General features: G+C 56.5%; 1 protein-coding gene across 13 annotated transcripts in view; it reads right to left on the reverse strand.

Moving 5' to 3' along the window:
• MAST3 (microtubule associated serine/threonine kinase 3) overlaps positions 1 to 23,968 on the reverse strand; it is a 31,993-nt gene that overhangs the window by 3,863 nt on the left and 4,162 nt on the right. The window contains exons 1-24 of one of the 13 annotated variants that reach the window (XM_057709594.1): positions 22,783 to 23,056; positions 20,362 to 20,450; positions 20,204 to 20,276; positions 19,993 to 20,043; positions 19,411 to 19,489; positions 18,801 to 18,961; positions 18,532 to 18,607; positions 18,026 to 18,235; positions 17,810 to 17,911; positions 17,404 to 17,536; positions 15,777 to 15,841; positions 15,295 to 15,380; positions 14,236 to 14,444; positions 13,417 to 13,555; positions 7,534 to 7,666; positions 7,212 to 7,377; positions 6,576 to 6,677; positions 5,741 to 5,863; positions 4,764 to 4,873; positions 2,951 to 3,297; positions 2,170 to 2,414; positions 1,537 to 1,743; positions 832 to 1,058; positions 288 to 410 (exon numbers count right to left, since the gene is read on the reverse strand). In XM_057709594.1, coding sequence (XP_057565577.1) covers positions 288 to 410; positions 832 to 1,058; positions 1,537 to 1,743; positions 2,170 to 2,414; positions 2,951 to 3,297; positions 4,764 to 4,873; positions 5,741 to 5,863; positions 6,576 to 6,677; positions 7,212 to 7,377; positions 7,534 to 7,666; positions 13,417 to 13,555; positions 14,236 to 14,444; positions 15,295 to 15,380; positions 15,777 to 15,841; positions 17,404 to 17,536; positions 17,810 to 17,911; positions 18,026 to 18,235; positions 18,532 to 18,607; positions 18,801 to 18,961; positions 19,411 to 19,489; positions 19,993 to 20,043; positions 20,204 to 20,276; positions 20,362 to 20,450; positions 22,783 to 22,871 — 3,345 coding nt within the window. In that variant the 5' untranslated portion in view covers positions 22,872 to 23,056. Of the gene's footprint in view, positions 1 to 287; positions 411 to 831; positions 1,059 to 1,536; positions 1,744 to 2,169; positions 2,415 to 2,950; positions 3,298 to 4,763; positions 4,874 to 5,740; positions 5,864 to 6,575; positions 6,678 to 7,211; positions 7,378 to 7,533; positions 7,667 to 13,416; positions 13,556 to 14,235; positions 14,445 to 15,294; positions 15,381 to 15,776; positions 15,842 to 17,403; positions 17,537 to 17,809; positions 17,912 to 18,025; positions 18,236 to 18,531; positions 18,608 to 18,800; positions 18,962 to 19,410; positions 19,490 to 19,992; positions 20,044 to 20,203; positions 20,277 to 20,361; positions 20,451 to 22,782; positions 23,057 to 23,968 lie in introns of those variants that run through there. The other 12 variants (XM_057709592.1, XM_057709593.1, XM_057709598.1 and 9 more) reach the window with 12 other exon arrangements.

Genomic DNA, 23,968 nt, shown 5'->3' on the forward strand with positions numbered 1-23,968 from the left:
AGGGCTTCCTGGAGGAGTGGGTCTGAGGGGTGATGTCAGGGGCTCAGGAAGGAAGCACGGGGGAGGGAGCGTGCAGGGCCGCGTGTGGAGTGGTGTGCCTGGAGGGGGAGAACCACACAGAATCAGCAGTTGAAGCCAAGGGGTGGGGCTGGGGGGGGGGGTCACAAGAGCAGCCCAGAGAGGGGGCCCAGAGGGTGGGAGATCTGGGGACCCTGAGGATGGACAGCGGGTGGAGGCTCTGGAAGCCCTGAGGGGAGGTGGGGGTGAGGGAGGTGGGGGTGCTGCACCTTCAGCAGCAGCTCCACGACGTCCATGTGTACCAGTCCCAGGACAGACTCCCCGTTGACGTGGGTGATGAGGTCCCCGGCTCGCAGGCCCGCCTCCTGGGCGGGGCTTCCCTCCTCCACGCTCTGGGGGTGGAGGCGGAGGGCAGGGTCAGTGGCCTGGGCCCCGCAGCCAGAGACCTCAGCCCAGCTGAGTCAGCTACAGGGCCCCCAGCAAGCTGCTGCCTTCCACGCTGCCTGGTTTCCCAGACCTTTCAGAGAGTGACCAGTGGGGAGGGGACAGACCCTGGGCTGGGGGTGGGAGGACAGAACACCCACTTGGGGTCTCCATCCCTCTTGCCCAGTCCCCTCCCCATAACTGACAGGGACCACTGAGACCCTGGTGGCATCAGTTCCCTGCCCTGGGCTCCGAAACCTCACAGGCAATGAGTACTCACTCGCTTCCCAAGACTAACAAATGCACCTCTGAAAGGGAAGCGCCGAGCCAGGGCAGAGCTGGGGCTCAAACCAGGTCTGGCTGTTTCCGCCCATCCCGGGGCCAACTTACCCACACGACGTGGTGCACGGTGTAGACGTCACTGTCGCCCATGTAGACGCGGATGGCCCGCAGGCTGAAGCCGTACTTCTTGCCTGAGCTGTGGATGACAATGGGGGGCCGCAGGCTGCCACACACGGGGGAGGGGTCGCGGCTTGGAGAGGAGTCACGGGACGACGGGTTCGAGGACAGCGAGCGTGGGGACAGGGGGCTCATGAGGGGGCCGCCGCTGCCGTCATCTGCAGGAATGGGGTTCAGGGAGGGGGTCACTCCCTTGTGGGGCCTCACACAAGCCACCTCCCCCTCCCTCCACACTGATCACTCTGTTTTGGTTTTTGTTTTGGCTGCACCGCGCAGCATGCGGGATCTCAGTTCCCCGACCAGGGATCGAACCTGTGCCCCCTGCAGTGGACGTGCAGAGTCTTACTGCACCACCAGGGAAGTCCCCACACTGATCACTCTGGCTGCTTTGCTGCTGCTCCAATGCCCCAAACACTGCCCCCCACCAGCCTCCAGGCCTTTGCGCACACAGTACCCGCTGCCAGGAATGCCAGTCCCCCACTTGCCTCCCCTCTCCTGGGCTCAGCCCCAAACAGCAGACCCAACATCACCTGGGGGGACCCCCTCCAGCTCCTGCTGGCCAAAGCAGCCCCCACCCCGTGGTTAAAACAGACGTGGACAGACAAGCACGGACAAGGCTGGGCCATGGGGTGCTACCTGTCGTGATGATGAGTGACAGGGCGGACACCGAGGCTGACTTGGGCACGCGACCGCCGCTGGGGGACGTCCTGGATTTCTCAGGGGCTGAGTCTCTCGGGCCCCCGAGGCGGCGGCCCCGGCCGGCATCCAGGGCCCGCGGCGTGGAGTGTCGGGCACCAGTGCTGTTGCTTCGTAGGCGCGCGTGGCTGAGGGCAGCTGGGTCAGCTGCAGGGATCAGCAGGGTCAGGGGTCTGTCTGCCCCATCTCACCACTTGGCCCCTCTGCCCTCGGGAGGCAAAGCCCCTTCCTCCCGGGTCAGCATGTACACAGTCCAGCCTCCTGGCTTTTGTTCAGGCCATCCCCTCTTCCTGTTCGCCCTTCTTGTACTGCTCTCCCTGGGACACTCCACTCTTCAAGTCCCCTCCTTCAAGAAGCCTTCCCCTCATCACCCCAGAACTGGGAGCTCCCCAGTTTTATCCTTCTCTCCCGTCCTGATTCAATGAAGCTGGGGGGTACAGACTGAGACCTTTATTAGACAAGTAAATGTTCTCTCTGGAGAACTCCTACTCTTCCTTCAAAACCCATCTCAAACAGTCCCTCTTGTAGGAAACGTGCCATGACACTATCCCTCCCACCCTTGACTCCACCTACCAGAAAGACTTGAGGGCTTGGGCATCACTGGGGTGGCTGCTGGGGGTGGGTCGGGCTCCCCTAGAATGAAGACGGGCCTTTTGGGGCCCACAGGAGCTGGGCCAGCTCCCTCATCCTCTGATGAGAAGGCAAACTTGGGCATCGTGTCCAGGGTGATGGTGCTCAGGAGAGATGGGCTAGGGCCCCGCTCAGGCTGGGAAGAGGATGAGTGGCAGGAGGAACCAGAGGATGTGCAGGACCTCAGCCTGTAGCAGGGAAGATCCGAGTCACACTTGTCAGGCACCCTCACCCCAGGACACCCAGTCTCCCCTAGCGGCAACATCTTAACTCTCAGCCTAGAGTCAGAGGTAATTTGAAATGTAAGGCGAGTTTCCTCTGCCTACTCTGTCCTCTGTGACTGCCCAGAGAACTCCTATTCAGTCTTTAAAACCCAGCTTCCAATGCCCATCCTCTAGCAGACGCTGATTATTTCTGTTGAGTCTGGACTTTGAAAGCTGAATGGGACTCCATGAGCAAAGGGTATTCAGGGCAGAGGAAACAGTGCAAGCAAAAGCCTAGCAGTGTGATGGTACGTGGCTGCTTTACGTTTAGTGTGGTTAGGAATGCAAAGCCAAAGGGAGTGATGATAGGGGACAGGTTGGTAGGGGTCTGACAGGCTGGCCAACATGTTTGACCCTTTTCTACTGGGCCACTGGGAAGCTCTTTCCAATGTTAGACATTGTGGCTCCACCTCCCAGCAGGTTTGGAAGCTGGATCTGTTTAAACTCCCCAGCCCACCTACCGGACCTCGGTGGTGCTCAGCCGACGCCCATAGTCCACCTCGCTGCTGCGTTCCCACCCTTCCTCCCGGTCCTCACTGAAGCTCCGTTCGGCGAAGGTTGGGGTGGGCTGAGCGGCCAGGAACTCAGAGCTGCTGTAGACCTGGGAAGCAATTAAAAATAACAGTAATGGGACTTCCCTTGCTGTCTCGTGGGAAGCAATTAAAAATAACAGTAACAGGACTTCCCTTGCTGTCTTCTGGTTAAGACTTGACCTTCCAAGGCAGGGGGTGCAGGTTTGATCCCTGGTTGGGGAGCTAAGATCCCACATGCCTCGCGGCCAAAAAACCAAAACAAAACAGAAGCAATACTGAAAGAAATTCAATAGAGACTTTAAAAAATGGTCCACATAAAAAAGCAAAAACAAAAACAAAAAACCCAAAAAAACCCAGTAACAACAACCGCATCTGGGGGGAACAGCTTAGTTGACTATTTCCTATATGCGTGACGCTTCCCTGAGTCACTTCCTCAAATCCTTACTCACCACCTTTCTAAAGACATAGAGTCTTCAGCCCACTGTACAGATGGAAAAACTGAGGCTCAGAGGGGTCTGGCTACCAAGGAGCCACAGGTGGGGTTTCCTAGGCAGTGCTGGGTTTTTGATTAAATTATAAACAAAGGAAGGAACTCAAGTTAAGCTGATGAGACTATAAAATAACACCCACCATAGCAGGTCTATTCACAATTGCCCCAAAGTAGAAACAACCCAAATATTCATCAACTGATGAGTGGATGAACAAAATATGGTCCAGGGAGTTCTCTGATGGCCTTGTGGTTAGGATTTGGGGCTTCCACTGCCATGGCCTGGGTTCAATTCCTGGTTGGGGAACTGAGATCCTGCAAGCCATGTGGCACGGCCAGGAAAAAAAAAATGTATATACACATATTTTATATATATACATATACACACACATACATATTTTATATATATATGTATATGGTACAACCAAACAATGCAATATTACTAACCACAATAAGGAATGAAGCACTGATACATGCTACCATGTGAATCAACCTCAAGAAGCCAGATACAGGGACTTTCCTCGTGGCGCAGTGGTTAAGAATCCACCTGCCAGTGCAGGGGACGGGTCCAAGCCCTGGGCCGGGAAGATTCCACATGCCGTGGAGCAACCAAGCCCGTATGCCACAACTACTGAGCCTGCACTCCAGAGCTTGTGAGCCACAACTACTGAGCACACATGCCACAACTACTCAAGCCCGTGTGCCTAGAGCCCGTGCTCCACAGCAAGAGAAGCCACTGCACTGAGAAGCCCACATACCGCAATGAAGAGTAGCCCCTGGTCGCCACAACTAGAGAAAGCCCGTGCGCAGCAACAACAAAGACCCAATGCAACCAGTAAATAAATAAATAAATTTAGTAAAAAAAAAAAAAGAAGCCAGATACAAAGTCCATATAGACTATGATTTTATGTATATGAAATGTCCAGAACAGGTAAATGCATAGAGACAGAAAGCAGATCTGTGGTTATCAGGTTACCAGGGGTGGGGGAAAGGAAAACGAGGAGTGACTACAGACGGGTACAAGGTTGCCCTTTGGGGGTGATGGAAATGTTCCGGAACTAGATAGAGGTGATGTTTGCACAGCATCGTGAATGTGCTAAATGTCACTGAATTGTATAGTTTAAAATGGCTAAAATTGTATATTTTATATGTATTTTACTACAATAAGAAAATGTAAAAAGACCCAAACAAACCCCAAACAAACATCTTGTCTTGTTTCCTGAGCACTAGCTACATCCAGGGCCCCAGGCTCACCTTGCTGAACCGGTGGGAACAGGACGAGAACTGGGGGATCTCCGTGGAGGACTCCTCATCATTGGTCTCGTCATCCTCGGAGCCCAGGTGGCGGTAGCGCTCGGAGCGTGCTGCCGGAGGGAAAGGCATGTGCAGCCCACCTGATGCCCGGAGGTGGACACAGGGGCCGCGGGGTGATGTGGAGAGGGCCTCCCAGGTAGGGAGACACTGTCAGGGCAAAGGCACTGAGTACCATGCCTGGTATGTTTAAGAGGCAGAGAAGACTTGGGTGGCAGATTTAGTATCTGGGAATAAATCCCAGTTGAGTCCCTAAAAGCTGTGGGACCGTGGATGGGAATTCTTGTTTCTGAGCCTCCATTTCCTCACCCTTGAGACCCTTAAGATGGGTCACCCTGAGTTAGGTAAAAGTGTGCATCTCAAACATAAAAGATGTTCCTCATCTTACAGAAAAGGAAACAGATGCTCAGAGAGGACCTCTGAGCCCAAGATCACACATCAAGTTCTGGAGGAGGCGCTGGAAGCCGAGGGCATTTACCCTTGATTGGCCAGAGCCCTAAGTGGGGAGACGGAGATTTGTCTGAGCATACCTGAAGTGCTCCAGGGGACCCCCCCCCCCAAAGCTGAGTGAGGCACCCCACCCTCCTGTATGACAGGCAGGGCTGGATGCCTGGTCAGGGCCAACGATCAGGAGGCTGAACCTGCTGGGAGACTCCAGGCAAAGGTCTGCCACACTCAGTGCCTCGGTTTCCCCTCCTGCAACTCAAGGGGGTGCTGCAGCCTCCTGAGCTCAGAGGCACAGGAAATCCCAGCCAGGGGGGCAGCCGGCGGACACACCCCAGCTTCTTGAAAAGCTCAGGAAGTCGGAAGCTCCAGGCCCAGGGTGAGGCGCCAAGCTGGGGCGGAGACCCTGGTAGACACCCCTCACCGCCCCAGGGCGTTGTGGGACAGCAGAGCCCGCCTCCTGGACCCCCGCTTACTGTCGAAGTAGCTGGTATCGTCCTCAGCTTCAAGCTGTGGCACGAACTCGGCCTTGTGTCGCAGAAGCCCCGCCCAGTCCAGTGTCCGGAAGAAGGGGTGCTGCTTTACTTCGTGGGTGCCTCCTGCAGACGTGACCGGCTGAGCGCTGCTGGTCCCCACCCTCCATGGCCCCCTGGACCAATTATGAACCCAAACTTGGCCAACACAGAACCAGAAAGATGGGAAGGGAGACGAGGCATCTGTTTAAGAGCCCAGAGGGGAACCAAGCTAGGGCTAGAGCCCAGGCCCTGCTCTTCCCTATGCCGGATTCTGATACCCCACCACCTGGAGAAACCCTAGGACCTTAGGAGGGATTCCTTCCTGGGGCCTTTTCCACATGCTTCTACACCACAGAGCAGAGCTGACTGCGTGAAGGTATCCTATTCCCCAACCTTAGCCCCCATGGTCCTCTCCAATGGCCAAGCTTCATCCTGAATGTGATCTGTAGTGGCCACATAATGCGTGGCTGCATGAATATTAAACAGTCCCTTAATCACTATTTTGGTGGCTGAGGAAACCTGGACAGTGGGATCTACTGGGCTGGGCCTTGGGGACCCTAGGACACAGCCTATGGTGATCTGGCAGGCTCATATACACAGCCTCAGTGCCCCTTGTCTGAATCAGACCCAGCTATCTGCTACTCCTTCAAAGTCTAATGCTAGTTCCTGGCGAGCTCTTATGCATCCTTCAAAACCCCAGCTTCAAGTTCCCCTCCACTATGCAGCCTCCCAAATAAAGCTCTTGTTTACCCCAGCTCCCATCCCACCCACCTGGGCCCCACCCACACCTACATACCAGTGCCCAGACGGTCCAGCGGGCTCTGTCGGAGCAGCCTGGTGATGAGGTCCTGGGCATCAGCGGGAAGGGCTTCGTCCCCCTCTGGCCACATGATCTCGTCTAAAATGAGAGGAGGGAATGAGGGGGCGGGGATGGCACGTCCTACCACCTCCCCTTTCTGTGCTCCAAGCCATCAGCCTCCCTTGCTCCTTCAGCACACCAGGCTTGTTGCCTCACAGCCTTTGCTCTGGCCATGCCCTCTGCCCAGAGCACCCTCCCTTCTTCCACCTCTGTGGCTCCCTCCTGCTCTGTTAAGTCTTTTCTGCTCACACGTCACCCAGTGTGGCCCTCCGTGACTCTCTATTTAATATAGCACCCCCATCACCCGCCACCCCGCTCCCGCCTTTCTTCCTGCTTCTTTCCCCCCTCGGCAATTTTTGCCTCGGACTGCTCCGTAATTAGCTTATTGATCTCTCTTACTGTCTGTCTCGCCCTTGGCTGTGATGCCAGTGCTCAGCTGGGGCCGGGTACACTGTAGGTGTCCGGTCCACCCGTGGGGCTGCTCCCCCCCCCGACACAGGTAAGAGAACCACCAATCAGAGACTTAAACCTGGGTCTACGGCAGGGGGCGGGGAGCAGGGGTGGGGAACGCACCACTGACCACCTGGCCAAAGAGCTCCTCGGGCGTATCTCCGAAGAACGGCACACAGCCCACCAGGAATTCGTAGAGGACGATGCCCATGGCCCACCAGTCCACTGGCTTCCCGTAGCCCTGGCGGAAGATCACCTCGGGGGCGATGTACTCGGGTGTCCCGCATACCTGGGCCAGCGGGACAGGGAAACTGAGGATGGCTCCCAGCCAGGGAAGAAAGGGTGGGGAGAATTACGGGGAGAGTTTATTTTCTCCTCTTTGCTGCAAAGTCCCCCCCACGTCCCAGGGGTCGGGCTTCAGGCAGAGGGAGGCAGCCCCGCCCACCTGCTTGTCCACAAACTCCCGAGTGTCCTTCTCGATGTGGCCCTCGTAGAGGTTGGTGGCCATGCTCATGAGCCCGATCTTAGACAGGCCGAAGTCAGTTAGCTTGATGTGGCCGAGCGAGGTGATGAGGAGGCTGTGGGCAGGCGGGTGGTGCGCTCAGGGCTGGGGGGCCCCAGGGGCTTGGCTGCGCCCACCCCTTCCCCACCCAGAACTTGGTCCCTCCCAAGGCGGCCCGACCCCTCCATGGATCAGAAAGCACTTCCTGTGCGTGATCACGTTACTGAAATAACCAACGGGTCTTGGACAATATTACAAATTCATTAAACATCTCTGTGCACCAACTGGGTGCATCTGGTGTTGCTGTTGAGCGCCAACTGTATATGCCGCTGTGCAAAAATCAGGTTCCTGAGAACCACACCATCTCCCCACAGGGCATTACAACGTCTCCTGAACTCCTCCTGGGGGTGGGGGATCTACAGGGTATTTTTGCACCTGTCTCCATTCTTTTAACAAACTAAAGACTTTGCAAGCACCTATTGTGAAGTGCACGTCTTTAGCACCTGCTGCGCACAGAAACATCTGTGCCCCTATGAGTGCACCAGCTTTTAGAACTTGCACACCTACCATATACACTGCTGTTCACGTTCTCCTGCAAGCTTCAATATATAAATATTGTAAGTGATAAAATGATATGCGCCAGCTTTATAAAGTCCCATTTTTATGCACCTCCTGGGTACACCTGCCCATTTAAAAATAAATTTCTGGGGACCTCCCTGGTGGTCCAGCAGTTAAGACTCCACGCTCCCAGGGTAGGAGGGCCAGGTTTGATCCCTGGTCAGGGAACTAGATCCCACATGCATGCCGCAACTAAGACGCCTACGTGCCGCAACTAAAAGATCCCGCACGCGGCAACGAAGATCCCAAGTGCTGCAACTGGGACCCGGTGCAGCCAAATACATAAATAAAGAAATAAATTTTTTTTAAATTTATTTATTTATTTTTGGCTGCATTGGGTCTTCATTGCTGTGCGTGCGGGCTTTCTCTAATTGTGGCGAGTGGGGGCTACTCTTCATTGCAGTGCACGGGCCTCTCAGTGAGGTGGCTTCTTGTTGTGGAGCATGGGCTCCAGGTGTGTGGGCTTCAGTAGTTACAGCACGTGGGCTCAGTAGCTGTGGCACACAGGCTGAGTTGCTCCGTGGCATGTGGGATCTTCCCTGTTCAGGGATGGAACCCATGTCCCCTGCATTGGCAGACAGACTCTTAACCACTATGCCACCCGGAAGTCCCTAAACAAGTATTTTTCAAAAAATATATATATAAAGTAAATTTCTGGAGAATATACTGTGTGTATCCAAGTTTCAGGAACCATTTATTTGGCACTGCTGTGTACCTCGACTCTAGAAACAATTCCGTGTGCCCATTCCGTGCCTCTGCTGTTGTGTTTTTTTTCTTTTTTTAAATTTTTTTAAATTTATTTATTCATTTTATTGGCTGTGTTGGGTCCTTGTTTGCTGTGTGCATGCTTTCTTTAGCTGCGGTGAGTGGGGGCTACTCATCGTTGTGGTGCGCGGGCTCCTCATTGCCATGGCTTCTCTTGTTGTGGAGCACGGGCTCTAGGCGCGTGGGCTTCAGTAGTTGCAGCACATGGGCTCAACAGTTGTGGCTCACAGGCTCTAAAGCACAGGCTCAATAGTTGTGGCGCATGGGCTTAGTTGCTCCGCAGCACGTGGGATCTTCCTGGAGCAGGGATCGAACCGTGTCCCCTGTATTGGCAGGTGGATTCTTAACCACTGCACCACCAGGGAAGCCCTGATGCTGTTTTTTAAAATAGGAATGTTTCTTGAGCAACTACTGTGTACACCAGCTGTGGAAAAAACCCTTTGGTGTAGCTACCAGGTAAGCCAACAAAATCAAGGCCTTGTAGCAGGTCTGGTGCCATCCTCTGCTAAGAGAACTCACGTTTCTTGAGCTCCTATGGGTGCACCCCTGCCTCAAAAATGTTCACTTCTGGGCTTCCCTAGTGGCGCAGTGGTTAAGAATCTGCCTGCCAATGCAGGGGACACTGGTTCAATCCCTGGTCTGGGAAGATCCCACATGCTGCAGTGAAGCTAAGCCCATGCACCACAACTACCATGCCTGTGCTCTAGAGCCTGAGAGCCACAACTACTGAGCCCGTGTGCTGCAACTACTGAAGCCCCTGCACCTAGAGCTCTGCTCTGCAACAAAAGAAGCCACCGCAATGAGAAGCCCGCGCACCACGATGTAGAGCAGCCTCCGCTCGCCGCAACTAGAGAAAGCCCACACACAGCAACGAAGACCCAACGCAGCCAATAAATAAACATAAATACACAAATAAATAAAAATTTTTAAAAATGTTCATTTCTTGAATGCTGAGTATACTTGGTATTTAAAAACTTGTTTCCTTTTCACAAAGAAAATGATATGATGCCTGGGATTTGCTTCAAATCGCCCTCCGGGGAGGACTGAAGCAACAGGGAGGAAAGAGGACTGGCTGAGTGTTGTGACTTGTGGGGCGCTGTACCCTTCTTCTGTTATGGGCTAAACTGTGTAAACCCCAAAATTCACACGTTGCGGTCCTAGCTCCCAGAAACTACAAATGTGACCTTATTTGGAGATATGGTTGCTGCAGATGTGATCAGTTAAGATGAGCTCATACTGGCGACTTCCCTGGTGGTGCAGTGGTTAAGAATCTGCCCGCCAATGCAGGGACATGGGTTCGAGCCCTGGTCCAGGAAGATGCCACATGCCTCGGAGCAACTAAGCCCTTGAACTACAACTACTGAGCCTGCGCACCACAACTACTGAAGCCTGAGTGCCTAGAGCCCGAGCTCTGCAACAGAAGCCACCGCACTGAGAAGCCCAAGCATCGCGACGAAGAGTAGCCCCCACTTGCTGCAACTAGAGAAAGCCTGTGTGCAGTAACAAAGACCCCAACCATAGCCATAAATAAATAAATAAATTAATTAATTAATTTGAAAAAAAAGATACGGTTATGCTGGAACATGGTGGCCTCTAATCCAACAGGACTGGTGTCCTTATAAAAAGAGGGGGTTTGGGGACTTCTCTGGTGGTGCAGTGGTTAAGACTCCGAGCTCTCAATGCAGGGGCCTGGGTTTAATCCCTGGTCAGGGAACTAGATCCCACATGCACGCTGCAACTAAGGGTGTGCATGCCACAACTAGGGAGCCCGTGTGCTGCAACTAAGGAGCCTGCCTGCCTCAACTAAGACCCGGCGCAACCAAATAAATATTTTAAAAAATAAGTAAATAAATAAATTAAAAAGGGGGAACTTGGACACAGACGCACACACAGGGGAGTGCCACCTGAAGGTTAGAGTAATGGTGCCGCAGCCGAGGAACCACCAGACGCCAAGAGAAAGGCCTGGAACACATCCTGCCCCGGCACCTTCAGAGGGAGCGTGGCCTTGCCGACACCTTGATCTTGAACTTCTGGCCCCCGGAACGATGAGGATAGATTTCTTTTGTTTAAGCCCCCGAGTCTGTGGTACTTTGTTAGGGCAGCCCTAGCAACCGAATGCACTGTCTCCTGACTTGGGGTGTATCTGAAATCTTCCGAAGTGAAAAGGAAAAAGTCTTTTTCTTGAGCATCTATTATGTGGGCCTGTTCCTCCCTGAACCCTAGGGCTGCACCTTCCCAACCCGTTTGGCAGATGAGGGTCCTGAGCTTGGGTGGGGCAGGTCCTGCCTTGGGGACCCTTGGAAGACCCCACTCCAGGATGATCCCACAGGGGGCTTAGAGCATTGAGCACAGAGGCCCAGGTACATAGCAGGTGCCAATACACACCTGCTTTGTTTTCCAAGCCACTCGCAAACTACAAGATGCCCTGAAACCATGCGGGGCTTTTAAGGGTTATGGTCACGCCTCCACAGAGCAAGTACCTCCATCAGAGAAAGGGGCCCCTGTCCCTGGCACACAGTAGGTGTTCCATGCTCAACATAAAAACTTTATAAAAAGACAGTTGCAGGGACTTCCTTGGTGGCGCAGGGGTTAAGAATCCACCTGCCAGTGCAGGGGACACCGGTTTGATCCCTGCTCCGGGAAGACCCCACATGCCGTGGAGCAACTAAGCCTGTGCGCCACAACTATTAAGCCTGTGCTCTGCCACAAGAGAAGCCACCGCAATGAGAAGACTGCACATGGCAATGAAGAGTAGCCCCCTGCTCGCCGCAGCCAGAAAAAGCCCATGTGCAGCAACGAAGACCCAATGCAGCCCATAAATAAATAAATAATTAAAAAAAAAAAAAGCATCTGCCCGCCAATGCAGGGGACACGGGTTCAATCCCTGGTCCGGAAAGCTCCCACATGCCATGTGACACAACTACTGAGCTCACGTGCCACAACTACTGAAGCCTGTGTGCCTAGAGCCCATGCTCTGCAACAAGAGAAGCCACCACACTGAGAAGCCCGAGCACTGCAACGAAGAGTAACCCCCACTCACCACAACTAGAGAAAGCCCATGCATAGCAACGAAGACCCAATGCAGCCAAAAATAAATACATAAAAATAAATTTATAGAATAAAATATTGTGTAAAAAAAAAAAAGAAGACAGTTGCAGTGTTCAGGGCCTAAGACATAGTCATTGTCTAATAACTGTTGTTCTGATCACATTTCCACAGCTGGTGCCCGACACACGGCAGCTTTTATAGACTCAAAAGGGTCATCAGTGTGTGAGGAGTTAGTTATACCACCGTCTGGGTTCCTTAAACTAGCAAGCACAGCCCAAGGTATACAGCAGGGGCCAAATACATGTGCTTTGTTCTTTTTTTCTTTTAATTAATTATTTTTATTGTTGGCTGCGTTGGGTCTTCGTTGCTGTGCACGGGCTTTCTCTAGTCATGGAGAGCAGGAGCTATGCTTCGTTGCACTGCGCAGGCTTCTCAGTGTGGTGGCTTCCCTTGTTGCAGAGTACGGGCTCTAGAGCGCAGGCTCAGTAGTTGTGGCGCACGGGCTTAGTTGCTCCGCAGCATGTGGGATCTTCCCGGACCAGGGATCGAACCCATGTCTCCTACACTGACAGGTGGATTCTTAACGACTGCGCCACCTGGGAAGTCCTGTGCTTTGTTTCCTAAGCCACTCACAAACTATAAGATGCCTTGAAAACATGCAGACTCTTAATGGTTATGTCCACACCTCCATGTGGCGAGTACTTGAGAAACTCACACTTCGTGCCTGGTATCTAGAGGGCACTTGATAGAAGAGCAGCCCTTTCCTCTGTACACAGTAGGTGTTCAATCAATGCAGGGGGCGAGTGCTGGGATAATTATGGAGGGGTTACAAAGCATGAGGGATTATTCACACTCACACTTGTGTTTTGCAGTCACCCAGAGAGGACCTGGCACCCAGTAGGTGCTTATTAGAAGCCAGAATAAAATAAACACCCCAAGCAAAATTCACTTTCTTCCCTGCACTAATACACAGCAAGTGCTCAAGACATGCACAGTCCCTTTCTTCACACATAAGGTCTTGCAAAGCGCATGTCCCTGCTCTTTGTATACAGCTGGTGCCTCATAAGTGCATGTTCCCTTCCCTCGTGCGGCATCAGCTCTGCGAGTGCACGGTCCCTTCCCCTGTCCAGTCTGTGCACCCTCACTTTGCCTGGTAGCACCTCCATAAGTGCACTGTCCTTCCCCTGCACTTAGCAGGTGCCTAGTAAGTACCTGCTCTCCTCTGTACACACCAGGTGCTCAACATCGCCACGATCCCTGCTTTCCACCAGCAGGGGGCCCCATGATGCTGGCAGAATCCAGATGGTGGGGCTCCCGAGGAGCCCCCCGACCCACTTAGAGGCCCCGTCCCCAGGCTGCTCCGAGCCCCGCCCCCTGAGATCCCGGGTCACTCACTTGTCGGGCTTGAGATCGCGGTGCACGATGCCGTAGTTGTGCAGGTACTCCAGCGCCAGCACCGTCTCCGCGAAGTACATGCGGGCCATGTCCACGGGCAGCGGGCCCATGTTCTTCAGAAGCGTGGCACAGTCCCCGCCTGCAGAGGCGCGGACGTGCTCGCAGAGGCCCTTGGCTCTACAGCCGTGCCCAGACTTGTGCCTACGTGCCCTCCCCACCTCCTACAAAGTGTCTCCAATCTGTCCTGAATTGGGGTGGGGAACTGGGAGGGGCGGGAGGGTAGGCAGACCCTGCCTTCTGTTTTTTCCCTAGTGGAGCAGCAGCTCTGTAAGTGCACAGTTCCCTCCCTGGTACACAGCTGGTGCCTCCTAAGTGCACACTCCCTCTCCTCGCCTGGCAGCACCATGGTAAATGCACATCCTGCGCTTACCTGAAGGCTCTGCTCTCTCCTGAACTACAAACCCGATCGCACAACTTCTCATCTTGGTCCCCAACCATCCTAGTCCTTCCGACCCAGGCTTTCCTCCCTGCCCTGCTCTTACTCCAGCCTCTAGGCCTCTGCCCACCAGTCCCCCCTGCCTACCTAGGCTGTCCACTCTACCCTTATACCTTAGGGTCCTGCCCTCACACTTCTCTTTGGCGCCCCCCAGCTCCAACCCCCTAAGGCTGGGTCCCCTGCCACAGACTGAGGGTCCCCCGAGGCAGGCTGGGACCCCAAGGAGCACAGAGCAGACTCCAGCGTGGTCAAAGGAGGGACTTCCTTCTGGATAAGGGGTAAGCCCCCCATTGCCGGAGGCATGCAAGTCCCAGTGACCGCACCTTCCACATACTCCATGACCATGCACAGGTGCCGCCGGGTCTCGAACGAGCAGAACATGCTGACCACAAAGGGGTTCTCAGCGAAAGTGAGGATGTCGCGCTCCACGAAGACCTGCTGGATCTGGTTGCGAAGCATCAGGTTCTGCTTGTTGATCTTCTTGATGGCGAAGCGCTGCCTCGTTTCCCGGTGCCGCACCAGGTAGACAGCCCTGGGGGCGGAGGGTGGGGTGGGGTAGGCTCGCTGAGGCCCAAGATCCAGGCCCCCCCCGCCGCCAGCACCGGGACCCGACCTGGATCCAGAACCCAAGCTGCCGCGCCTTTGCCTATGCCATGCCCTCCACCCGGGACACCTGTTCTCTTTACCTGGCCTTCCCTTCTCCCAAAGCAGCTACCCCTTGGGTTTAAGCCACTCTCCCTGATGTTATAAAAAGAGCCAAAGATGGGCCCTCGGTTGTTTATTTCTTCACAGCCGACTGAGACCTGTTAGCTCAAAAGCCCAGCTGGCACACACTCAAATTGCTTTAACTATAACGCAAAGAAGCAGATTTTTAGCCATTTAGAGCCTGCTGGTTTCACACACTCTATAGGTAAGATAAACGCTGGGGGTATTGAAGACCCCAAGCTGCTCCTGCCCTATGCAGCTCTCTGATCCAGACACTCCCCACTGTGCTGCTGACAAAGAAGCCTTCTCTGTAATCCACCCCCCCACGGCCGCCACGGTCTTATGCTGTGAGGGACTCCTCCCCCCTTCCATCCCCACCTCCCTCGAAGCAACTCTGTCCAAGTGGCCCCTTAAAGAAGGCTTGCTGCCCGCGACTGCCATCGTGTGGCCGTCTTTGTTCTTGCTCAGCGCCCAAATTCCTAGAAGCCCGAACACCTGGGGCAAGTAAGGACCTGGATTGTGGACAAGCCCTTCCAAGGCTATGCCCCTGCTGTGTTGTGCCTCCACTTTTCTCTTCAGGCCTCAGTTTCCCCACATGCACACTCAGGGGCTGTGTGGGCTTTAGCCATCCTCATGGGCATCTGAGAAATGGGTCTCCAGGGGACCCGAGGACTCACCCGTAGGCCCCATTGCTAATGAGTTTGATAGTCTCGAAGTCGCTCTCGCACGGCTTCCTCCGTGAAGGGCCGACCAGGGCACGACTCTGGAGGCGCAAGAGGGGTCAGGGTCCTGCCCCACCACAAAGCAGGCTGTTTTTCCTGCCCCCAAGTCCCAACCACTGGTCCTGGCACTTGATGCTACTTCTCCTATACAAACTTAAACTCAGGTTTTGCTCAAACCATGCATGCCCTCCTTCCAGAAAACTCCTACACATCCTGCAAAGCTCCCCTTTCCAATGCCCCCTCCAACCCTGCCCTGCCCAACATCCAGGGCAGGGCAATCTCACGTGCCCCCACCTTCCTCCCAAAGTCACAGGCATTCATTAAACACCTACTACATGCAAAACCTCAGCAAACAGCAAACCCAGCCCTTCTCATGGCCACCCGGTCTGCCATCAAAAGAACAAGACAGGTGGGGGCGCCAAAGCTCTGCGTCTTACTTCTGGGGACTCCAGTGCTGGGGGCTGTCCTCCACTGTCATCCAGATGACTCAGAGGCACCATCTCTGAAAAGTGAGGGAGGAGTCTCAAATGAGGTTTCTGAGCCCTGCCCCTCCACCACCCAGAGACTTCCTGAGGCCTCCAGGGCTCATTTTAGGCTGGAGAAATGGTGTCGCCCCTGACCAGCTTCCTCGATACTGTCACTGAGCCTCTACTGCATCCAGGACTCAGTCAAACCCAGGAGGCTGGACTGAGCAGCAACTGAGAAATCTTCTAGAAGGGCCAGTGGGAAGCCCAGGCTCTGACTGCTCAGCCTACCTTGAACCCTGGCCCCAAGTCTTGGGCCTGTGAACACCAGCTGTGACTCGGGCTAACCCTCCTCAGCCCAGGGCATGGCCCAGGGGAGCCCCCTTAGTTTCCAGCCCCGGGGCTTGGTAGAGGGGCAGCCCTGAGTGAGAGCGGGCGATTGGTGAATATCAGCCGTGATGGTGGCCATGAACACAGTGTCACGTGGTCACAGAGGAAGGCTGAGATGGGGCAGTGGAGCCTCGGGGTGAGGGAGAACCAGGTGCAAATGCAGCCCCTCCCACTCGTGGTGGGCCCCCTGCTCGATGCTGGGTAGATGATCTGCCCCTGCAGCCTCAGCTGCCACCTGCCTGCCTGGCCACTTCCTGCTTCCTCTGACACCCGGGCCCACCCACAGTGCCACCTGCTGTCATCTTCATCAGACAGACAGGAGCTCGGCTGCGGCCACACGGCTAGTCCACAGGCGATCTGGCCTCGGGCACACCTGGGCCTGAACCCCAGCTCAATCTCATCTGCCTGGAGCCCCAGTCTCTCCAGCTTTAAATGGGGAGAATGGCAGCCCAGTCCCAGTGGACGCGGGCCACTGTGGCTGGTCCCTGCTGACAGCGTCGCCTCCCCCCAGCTCTCCTCGTTCCTCAGCCACACCCCTTCCTCGCTGCTCTTCCAGCTCGCCAGACACAGACCCACCTCACGACCTTTGCTTTCACCATTCCCGCTGCCCGGTTCATTTTCTCTCTGCCCCAGATCTGCACCTGGTTACCTCTCCATCCCCCAACCTCCAGGCCCCGGCTTCAATATCATTTCTTCCCAGAGCTCCCCCGACCACCGCCTGGACCAGGCCAGGTTCAAGTTCAATGCTCCCCTAGCCCCATGTCTCGACTGTTCTCCTGTCCTGGCTGGGGGGTTCTTGACCACCTCAGGCGTGCCCATGGGTTGCCCCGTCTGACTCTGGGTCCCACTTCCCGGGCCACAGTCAGATGAAACTGGGAGAATGCTTTGTGAATTCACAGGACAACATGAGTGCCACTGCTAAAGGTGGTCCCCTGGCACCCTGGCCCAACCTGACTTAGCATTTGAGTACACTGAGGCTCTAACGCAGCTGGCAGGTCAGGGGATCCAATGTGTGGCCACCTTATCCTGGAATCCCGGGCCCTGTCCCCATAACGTGCCCTGCAGGTAGCCGAGGACAGAGCCAAAGAGAGAGGAAGGACAGCGGTGGCTCTGGAGTCAGATGGGCATGGGTTGGAATCCCGGGCTCCACCCCAATCTCACCACCCCCGCCCCGTTTCTTCTTTATGCCCTGCCCCCACCCCCAGCTCACCCTGGAGGGGGTCCTTAGCCAGGCCCAGCTGCCCAATGATGTACTGCGGCAGGTCCGTCTTGATGCCCTGACCCTCGCGGGCCTGGCCCTCGGCAGCCTCCAGCAGGTGGTAAAACTCCTCAGGGTCAAATTCCTGGGGGTGCAGAGGGGATGGTCAGCCCACGCCTGGTCCCACCTGCAGTCTTTGCGCACACCACTCCCTCGGTTGGGTGCATCCTCACCAGTGACTCCATCCATCCCTGGGATCTTAACTCCTGGCCCCTCCTCTGGGAAGCCCACCCCAGCCTGGCCGCCCCCCAGCATTCCTCTCAAAGCCCTACACGATGGGGCCTGTCTCTTGTATCTCGGCAGGGCTGTTGGGGGCCTGGTCTCAGCCCGGCACCAGGCCGTGTGCCAAGACACTCACCAGGCACTCGAGGAGCCTCGCCGGCCGCGAGATGATAATCAAGAGCTTCCGGACGAGCTGGACAACAAAGCCCACTTCCTCACTGTCTGAGCGCTCGTGGGCCTGGGGGTAGATGGGTGGTAGCGTCATCTACGGGCCCTTGATCCCGCCCCGCCCTGCCCTGCCTGGGCATCCCTAAACCCTGTGCCGCTTCCCCCCCGCCCCGCCCCCACGCACATCCTGCAGCAGCCTCTCTAGCTTCTCCTGCATCTCCAGGAAGTAGCGGGAAGTGACAAGCGCCTCTCCAGACTTGGCTAGGCAGTCGCGGGCCAACTCGATGATTTGGTGGTGGATGAAACCCAGGACGCCGTCAGCCAGTGCCAGCCGGGCGCCAGGCGAGAAGGCGGCTAGGAACTCCTGCAGACGGCCTTCCATCTGTGCTGTGGCCTGGGTGGGGGGAGTGGAGATGGGGCGACCTGGTCATTGGATGCGGCTGGGGAGCGACATGCACAGATGGGGACGGGAGAGAGAGAAGAGGTGACAACGGGATCCAAGCATTGGAGGGGAAGAAGCAACATGTACAGATGCGGGCGAGGGGGGTGGGGGGAGTTTGAGATAGAGAGAGAGGGAAAAACAGAAGCGGACAGATGGAGGATGACAGAGCCAAGAAGATAGCACGCGCCATGGAGAGACAGCAACATGGAGGGGAGTTGGGGCTGGTCCAGCCACCAGGCGCTGCCCACCTTGGGGAATCTCTCCCGGTACACGTGATTCATCATGACGATCTCATTGTCGAAGGTCCCCGTTGTGCGTCCAGGGCTGAATGAGGGGACCATTGGCTTACAACGTGAGACCCAAAACACAGCGCAGGGAAGGGTGGCTGCGCCAGGACTGAGGGCCAAGGGCCAGAGGCTGGGCTTGGGCAGGGTCAGGACTGGAGGTGGGAAAGGAGCCAAGATGTGGGTCCCAAAGGCAGCCCACTGAGGGGCTGGGGTCAGAGGTCGGGGCCCACCTGAGGCTGCGGGAGCGGGGGCGAAGGCGAGGTGAGCGGTGGCCGCCCTCCTCATCAGCCATGCTCTCTGAGCTGCGGAAATGCTTGGACAGGAAGCATAGTTCGTCCGGCGTCGGCTGGAAAGGAAGTTGGTGGAGGCGCTCCCGGGAGGATGAGCTCGACTGGCAGGAGGGGGTATTGGGGCCACGGGTTCACGGTCAGCGCCACAGCCAGGACCCCAGCATTATCCCTCAAGGCCCAGGCTGTCTGCTGGTCATCAGGTGGTAACTGGCTCCTATGCCTCCCTCAAAACTCCAGCTTTGATGTCCCCTCTTCCAGGAAGCCCTCCCTACCTGCTCCCTTGGCGGCCCCAAGACCCCCTCTGACCAGGCCTTCCCTAACCACACAAGGATGAGGATATCTGTGTGCCCCGGACCAGTAGCCTTTTGGGGCCAAGACTGGGTCCTTTCAGGGACCCCTACATTGCCCGGAATGGGGCACACAAGGGGAGCCGGGACATCTGCTGACTGGACAACTATCCAACATCTTAAAAAAAAAAATCAAAGATGTGTCTACTCCACCCCCAACCTGGCACTCCGCTGTCTGCCTGCCAAGGTAGGACTGTGGGTACCGAGACAGTGGAGCTGGGCGTGTTGGTTCCATAGCCAGAAGAAGGGAGCGACGCGAGGGACCATCTTCTGCCGTCAGCCCTGGAGAGGAGAGTGAGAAGTTGGAAGGAAGGTACAGCCCCTGCAGGCACTGTGGCTGGCCCATCCTGGCCCCACTGAAGGAAGGACCTTCTGAAAAGGCCAAGAACGGGAATACAGGGTGACCAAGTCCAATGTGTGCTTTTCTCCTTGTTCTTTGGCCACCTCCTCCAGGAAGTCCTCCCTGACGCCAGCTGCCAGTGCTTCCGCCATCAAAGCCGCTCTCTGAGTTGCCACTGCTGGGGTACACGCTGGCCACTCCCACAGACTGAGGATTCTCTGAGGGCCAAAGTCCAGCCTCCTGTTCCTCAGCCCCAGCGTAGGGCCCAGCACCCAGCAGGCACTCAATCAATGTTGTTGAATGAATAAGTGATATTTAAGTGCCTGGCACATAACAGATCCACCACTGGCTCTCATTAAGTGAATTAATAACTTTCAGCGAATGAGTGCTTCCTGCACCAGGCCATGCCACCCCCTCCCTCTCCCCCAGGGCTCATAGAAATTACCTGTCTGTGCGTGGGATGTGGCTACAGGAGGCCGTGCATGTGTGCGTGCGTCTGCCGGGGGCGGAAGCCAGAGGAGAGACCACCGCAGGGCAGAGGCCAGGGGAGGGGAAAAGGCTAATGAAGAGGCAGGTCCAGCCACCAAAGTGCATGCCCCTGCCTGTCCCACTTGCCCATCGGGTCAACACCATCCCCCAAGCCGGGAACCACGCACCTCCGGGCGAAAGGGAAGTTGATAGCAGATGCAGCTGAGAAGTTCCGAGGACTATCCAGGGGACTGCTGCCTGCTGAGGAGGAGGTGGGGGAAACTGAGTCAGCGGGGGTGGAGCTAGGACACGTCCACCCCGCCCCCACTTGCCCCCCCGAGCTCACCAGTTGGGATGGACAGTGGTGACAGGGGCCGGGAAAGCGTCGGCGAGGGCGTTCCTACCACCAGGCTCTTGCGGTTCCCGCTGCGGCAGCTGTTGGGGGGAGGTGGGGACAAGGTCAGGCCCGGGGCCTCCTGGCTCAGAGGACCACATGCTCAAGTGGGAGCACATGGCTGCCGGCTTCGGGACAGGACAGGAAGCTGGGCGCAACCACTCCTTCCCTGCTCCCCAGGCGGAGCCCCCCCACCCCGCCATGGCTCTGAGCTCAGCCCAGGAGTCCCTGGCCCAGGTTCTCCGGCTTCTGTGTTCACAATCCCATCCCCACAGCTTTCCGCACGTCGTGGCCACTGCTGGGAACACTGGCAAAGAAGGCAGAGGGTGGAGAGGACCCTGGAACCCACAGGTGGGTTGAGGCAGGCGCCCACTCCATTATATGCACCTTTCCCCAGGGTCTCTGCTCCAATCTCTGGGCAAACCCCTCCCCAAGATCCTCCTAAAATGCCAATCTGACCCTTGGAAATCCTAAAGTCAGCATCTTGCACAGTTGGGTCCTGTTCTTGTTCTGCCAAACTTTTGCCCACATTTTCCTCCCTTCATCCCAGCTCCCGCCTGGCCGCCAGACCCCTGGCCCAGGGCCCCATCCCCCCACCTTGCCCAGTAACTCCCACCTGTGCCCTCCCTGGCTCCAACCCCGGCAGAGGGAAGTTGGGAGCGACGCGGTGTCGTGTCCCCCCCCACCCAACGCCCCGGAATGCTGGCAGTCGCCCGGCAACGGCTCTGCTTGCTCGACAAGTGCAGCAGCCCACACAGCCAGAGCCGCCAACGCGGGAGAACTGCGCAGGGAGGGAGAGATGAAATCTTGGGGCCTCACAGGGCCAGGAATGGTGTCCCAGGCAGAAGGCACAGTGCAGGCCAAGGAGAGCGAGGTCAGCAACTGACTCAGGAGACAAGATGTGCAGGGAGGAGGAGGGGTTCAGCCTCTACGCGTCTCCATGTGCAGCTGCCCCTCTTAGCCTCAGTTTCCCCATCTGTATACTATGCAAGGTGCATACACAGTGCTCAGCTTTGGGCCTGACAGTGGGTAAATTGTGCCAGGTACGTATACGGTCACCTCCCGACATTGCTCATAGAGTCTGGTGCGTGGTGGGAGAGCAGACAATGCCTCTCCAGCGAATTAAATCACCGACATTCACCAATACCAATAAAGCCCGGAGGAAAGAGGAGACCAGCTGCACCCACTTCCCGGCCTGGAAAACTGAGGCCACAGATGTCATCAGCCACAGACTGTCCTCTAGTCTGAGGTGCAAAAGCAAAAGTGAAACCCACAGGTTCCTGCAAAACTTCCTGTCACCCGCTCCCAACACACACACACCCACGACAGGCCACATCCTCTTCCAGCCCCTCACGGCTCCTCACCCCCACGCTGCACCTCGATGTATCATTTTTCACTTCCAACAGCACTTGGGAAAAACACTTGGCCACCTTCCTCCTGCTCTCAGGCAGGGCCTTCTTGAAAACCACCAAATCTGAGATCTCAAAGGGGAACTGGACATCATCTGTTCAATTCTCGAGCATCTATTGAGCACTGACTGTTTGCTCAGCCCTCCCTGGAGAAGGCCCAAGACCCCGAGAAGCTGCCGAGTTTTTCAATAACCACCACGGCGGTACAACCGAGAGTGAGAATTACGTCAGAAAAGAAGGGCCTGAGGTGCCTTCTGTGGCTGCCCAGGTTCTGGGAGAAGAGCCTAAACCCTAGACTAGACATTCAGAGTCCTTCAGCAGCTGGTCCCACCGCCCAGCCTTTGCCTGTGCTCCCCTCTGGGAATGCCCCGACCAAGCACTGGTGAGACGCTCAAGCACAGAGAGGTTAAGGAATTGCCTGAAGTCACACAGCCTGACAGTGGATGAGCTGGAATTTTAACGCAGGTCCAGAGAGATCACAGCCCTCACTTAAGCTTCTTTGCTTTTCAAAAGGAGAAACTGAGACTCCAATTTGCTCTCGATAGAACACCGTGATTCTTCCCCCTGATAACTGACATGCACACCAGCCTCCTGCAGCAAATACTTACTTCTGAACCAACATTTCCGCTGACTGGGCCCCCGGGACTGAACAGCCTCAGTTTTTCCAAGAAGCTCCTCCCCAGGTCTGCCCAGGGGACAGGTTCAAATCCCGATTCAGTCCCAAATCCCTGCTGCCTCTATCACCACCTGAGCTGCGACTCCAACGGACAGACACCCCAATCTGGGTAACGAGCGGTGAAAGGAGGGTGCCTGGGACTCCAGGGGATACTTGGATCCCAAAGCATCCTCCCACTTCCCCCTACCGCCGCAAACAGTAGCGCTCCCCACGCTGCCGAGACACACTTTGGGCAACTCGCGTCTGCCCGGCCGGCCGCCGCGTCTTTGCGGGCGCGAAGCCCCCTACCTCTTGGAGCGCTGCAGCAGCGCGCCCTTGGCCAGGCGGCTCCGGTGGCCGGGCGCCGCCACCGCCGTCCAGTAGCTGGGGTCGGACATGCTGCTTCCCTTTGTGCCGCCGCCGCCGCCAGAGGCCCGAGAGGCGCGGGGGCGCAACCAGCGGCGGCGGGGCGCGAACCTTCACGGCGGGATCGGCCCCCGGAGCCCCGCGGGGAGGGGCGGGGGGCGCGCCGCGGGGCTGGGGGTAGGGGGGCGAGGAGGAAGCGCGCGCCCGGGAGCGAGGCCGGGAACCCCGCCCAGGACGGCGAGGGGGCGGGGCCTGGCCTGGCAGGGAGGGGCGAGCGACGCGGAAGCAAGGCCGGCCGACCCGAGAGCGGGCGAGTGGGCGTGGCGTTGCCATGGCCGCGGGCGGAGGGGCGGAACGTTGCCAGGGTAGCGGGCGGCGGGGGCGGGGCGTTGGCGGTACCTGGATGTAAGGCCTTGGAAATTGGCTCTTTCCTCAAAGGGTAAATCCGATCGCGTCCTCCTTTCACCCCTCTCTCGGCGCTAACCCCTCTGACTGCGGCACTCAAGACCCATGCAGCGGCCTGGCCCAGCTCATGCTACCGAGCCCATGCTGGCTCTACTCCTTGGAATGCCTTTCCTGCCTGGCAAAATCCAGCGTCCCCTACTCCAGGAAGCCTTCTCTTGTGTCTGTCCAGCTCTGTCTTCGCCAGGCTTGGGCTCCTCGAGGTCCCAGCATCTTCCAGCACTGGACTGCCACACAGGGCATGTTTAGCAAACTGAAGCAGGGCATCTAATATGCTCTTCCTGTCTGTATGATGGGAAAGGCCATCAACCTGGCTACTATCAGGAATCAGATGCCTGATTTAACTTCTTAAGCCTCAGTATTCTCAACTGTAAGATGGGAGGAAAATGGCGCTGACACGAAGATTACACTGTGCCTCCAAGAGTGCCCGGTAAACGTGTCACCTTCGGGTGGCCCACACCCTGTGGCCCAGATATCTGTGGAGTGTCTCCCCAGGCCTGGTCTCCAAGGCCCCCAGACTGGGGCTCAAACAACTCATATCTGGCCACTCATTCACTCAACAAACACTGAGCACCTACTGTGTGCCTGCCCTTGTACCGAACCCTGGGGATGCAGGCCACAAATAATCCCCGCCCCCAGGCGTCCCCAATCTGGTAGGGGAGGCAGA

The sequence above is a fragment of the Hippopotamus amphibius genome, chromosome 15, assembly GCF_030028045.1.
Source record: "Hippopotamus amphibius kiboko isolate mHipAmp2 chromosome 15, mHipAmp2.hap2, whole genome shotgun sequence".
Lineage (NCBI taxonomy): Eukaryota > Metazoa > Chordata > Mammalia > Artiodactyla > Hippopotamidae > Hippopotamus > Hippopotamus amphibius.